We start from the raw sequence: 2,259 nt of genomic DNA, 5'->3' as shown, positions 1-2,259 counted from the left end.
TCTCTCTCTCTCTCTCTCTCTCTCTCTCTCTCCCTCTAGCTGTGTAACAACAACCACCACTGCCACTGTGACTCAGGCTGGGCCCCTCCCCTGTGTGACCAGGAGGGGACAGGAGGGAGTGTCGACAGTGGACCTGTCATCAACCACAGTATGTTATCAACCAACCAGTCACTCAAATACTGATTCAGTCAGTCAAATAACTGATTAAATCTAATAACTGATGTGGTGTTGCAAAAGACTACTAGGTTAAACCACATATATTTGATTGTTGGTTTTCAAGTCATATCTTCCAGGTTAATCTTTGATCTGACCTTTGTTGTTGATGTTGTTTGTGTTTCTAGGCAGTCTACTTCCTGTCCTGTTGCTCCTCCCCATGGTTCTCTTTGTCCTATTGGCTGCTGTGGGACTGTGGTGCTGCTACAGCCATAAACTCCATAAAAACCTTCCTCTGAAGACCTCGGTCCCACCACCCAAGACAATGTGTGTAACTCAGTATTTCAGTTGTTTTCACATCTTCAACTGTTTGAATTTATCTTATTTTATTCAAGGAAAATATACACCATAGACATTTCACAGTAATCAACATCTCAGATTTAACTTCTAGAATGAAAAACACTGTGTTTGACTCCTTAGTTGTCCAGTCAGTTGGCCAGTCCCTGCTGAAGCCAAACATCTACAAGCCAACAGTCTTGAAAACGGTCACCTTGTGAACAGTCTTGCCAACTGTCACCTTGTCAACAATCATGCCAACAGTCACCTTGACAACAGCCATGCCAACGGCCATGCCAACCCTGCCTTCCTACTGAAGAGACAGGGCTCAGACAGACTGGTGAGGGGATCTGTTCATTCACCTTACACCAAAGTACATTGTATGTACAGTAAAATCAATGCTAAAAAGCTTACTCTTGACAGGTAAATAACAAAATAATAATTAAAAAACTGTTCTGACAGTAGTGCTGTGAGTGCTTGTGTTTGTCCTCCACAGCGTCAGTCCAGTCCTCGCCCCAGCCCCTCCACCAGGACCAGGCACGCTATCTTCCATCCGACTGTGAAACCCCCTCCTATACCTGCTTACGCTGCCCAGCAGAGACAGGCTGTATCCCAGCCCCAGCCTCAATCCCAGCCCCAGTCTCAATCCCAGCCCCAGTCTCAATCCCAGCCCCAGCCTCAAGCCCAGGCTCGCAACCCCAGCAACCCAACCCTCATCCCAGCCTCAACCTCAACCCCCAGCCCCAGCCCCAGCCCCAGCCCCAGCCCCAGCCCAGCCCCACGCCCCAGCCTCAACCCTCCCTCCAGCCCCAAGTCCCAACTCCTCCCTTCCAGCCCAAGCCCCAACCCTCTCTCAAGCCCCTGCCACAGCCCAAGCCTAAACCTCCCATCCCCAGCTACCTAACCCAGCAGAAAGGACCCCTTCTTCCCCTTCCTCCAGCCATCCTGCCCCCCAACCCCCACTCAACACCTCACACACACAGACCTGACCCCCCCAACAGACCCCCACCCCCCTGCCCGCTCACCAAGCCCAAAATACCATCAGATGTGTTACAGAGAGGAAAATTCAATCTGTCGTCACCTGGTGGACAGAAGAAACCCAGCAGGTAAGAACAGAATATAGAACCTCAAGAACATCACAAAGTGTTTGCTATGCTATGTCCCAAATGGCACCCTTTTTCCTATTTAAAGTGCACTCGTTTTGACTCATCTGTTCTGTTCTAGATTCCAAAGCAACAGAACAGTTAATTACAAAAATATCTGTTATTTTCACTCAATTTCATGACGCTCCACTTTCTTTTCTAGATCCCAAAACAACATCTCAGGGAGGAGACGAGGACCAACACTGGACAACGGAGCTCAGTGAGATTACTGAGACATCTAACTGGAAATGTCTTCTCTCTCTGTGAGCTGCGTCTTTTCCCAAGGTTGTACAAAGAGGAACATCACCGTCAGCCTTTATGAAGAAAATGACACTGTGGGAACGGAGAGAGGAGGGCCACGGCTTGACACACAGGGACTCAGTCCAAAATGGCACCCTAAAAGTAGTGCACTATATAGGGAATAGGGTTCCGTTTCAGATCTGTCCAGGGATGCCATTACTATAGAATTATACTAATGCTAGCCTGGTAGCCTCTGTTGGCCCATCTCAGTATTTTTATTTCATTCCAACAACAAAGACAAAGGAGTTGCCTGATTAACAAACATCTCTGGCTACTAGACTAGCTGCCAGGCTATGTCTTGCCTTACCACTTGAAACCAGGCATCCTG

General features: G+C 48.4%; 1 protein-coding gene across 1 annotated transcript in view; it reads left to right on the top strand.

Moving 5' to 3' along the window:
• The window catches only part of adam19b (ADAM metallopeptidase domain 19b), a gene marked incomplete at both ends in the record, with an annotated part of 53,142 nt that extends 51,929 nt beyond the window's left edge, over positions 1 to 1,213 (top strand). The window contains 4 exon segments of the mRNA XM_070444643.1: positions 40 to 148; positions 342 to 480; positions 634 to 829; positions 986 to 1,213. Coding sequence (XP_070300744.1) covers positions 40 to 148; positions 342 to 480; positions 634 to 829; positions 986 to 1,213 — 672 coding nt within the window.
• Between the last annotated feature and the right edge of the window lie 1,046 nt (positions 1,214 to 2,259).

This window comes from Salvelinus sp. IW2-2015, linkage group LG8, assembly GCF_002910315.2.
Source record: "Salvelinus sp. IW2-2015 linkage group LG8, ASM291031v2, whole genome shotgun sequence".
NCBI classification, from domain to species: domain Eukaryota; kingdom Metazoa; phylum Chordata; class Actinopteri; order Salmoniformes; family Salmonidae; genus Salvelinus; species Salvelinus sp. IW2-2015.
This window is presented reverse-complemented; position numbering and strand designations above follow the sequence as displayed.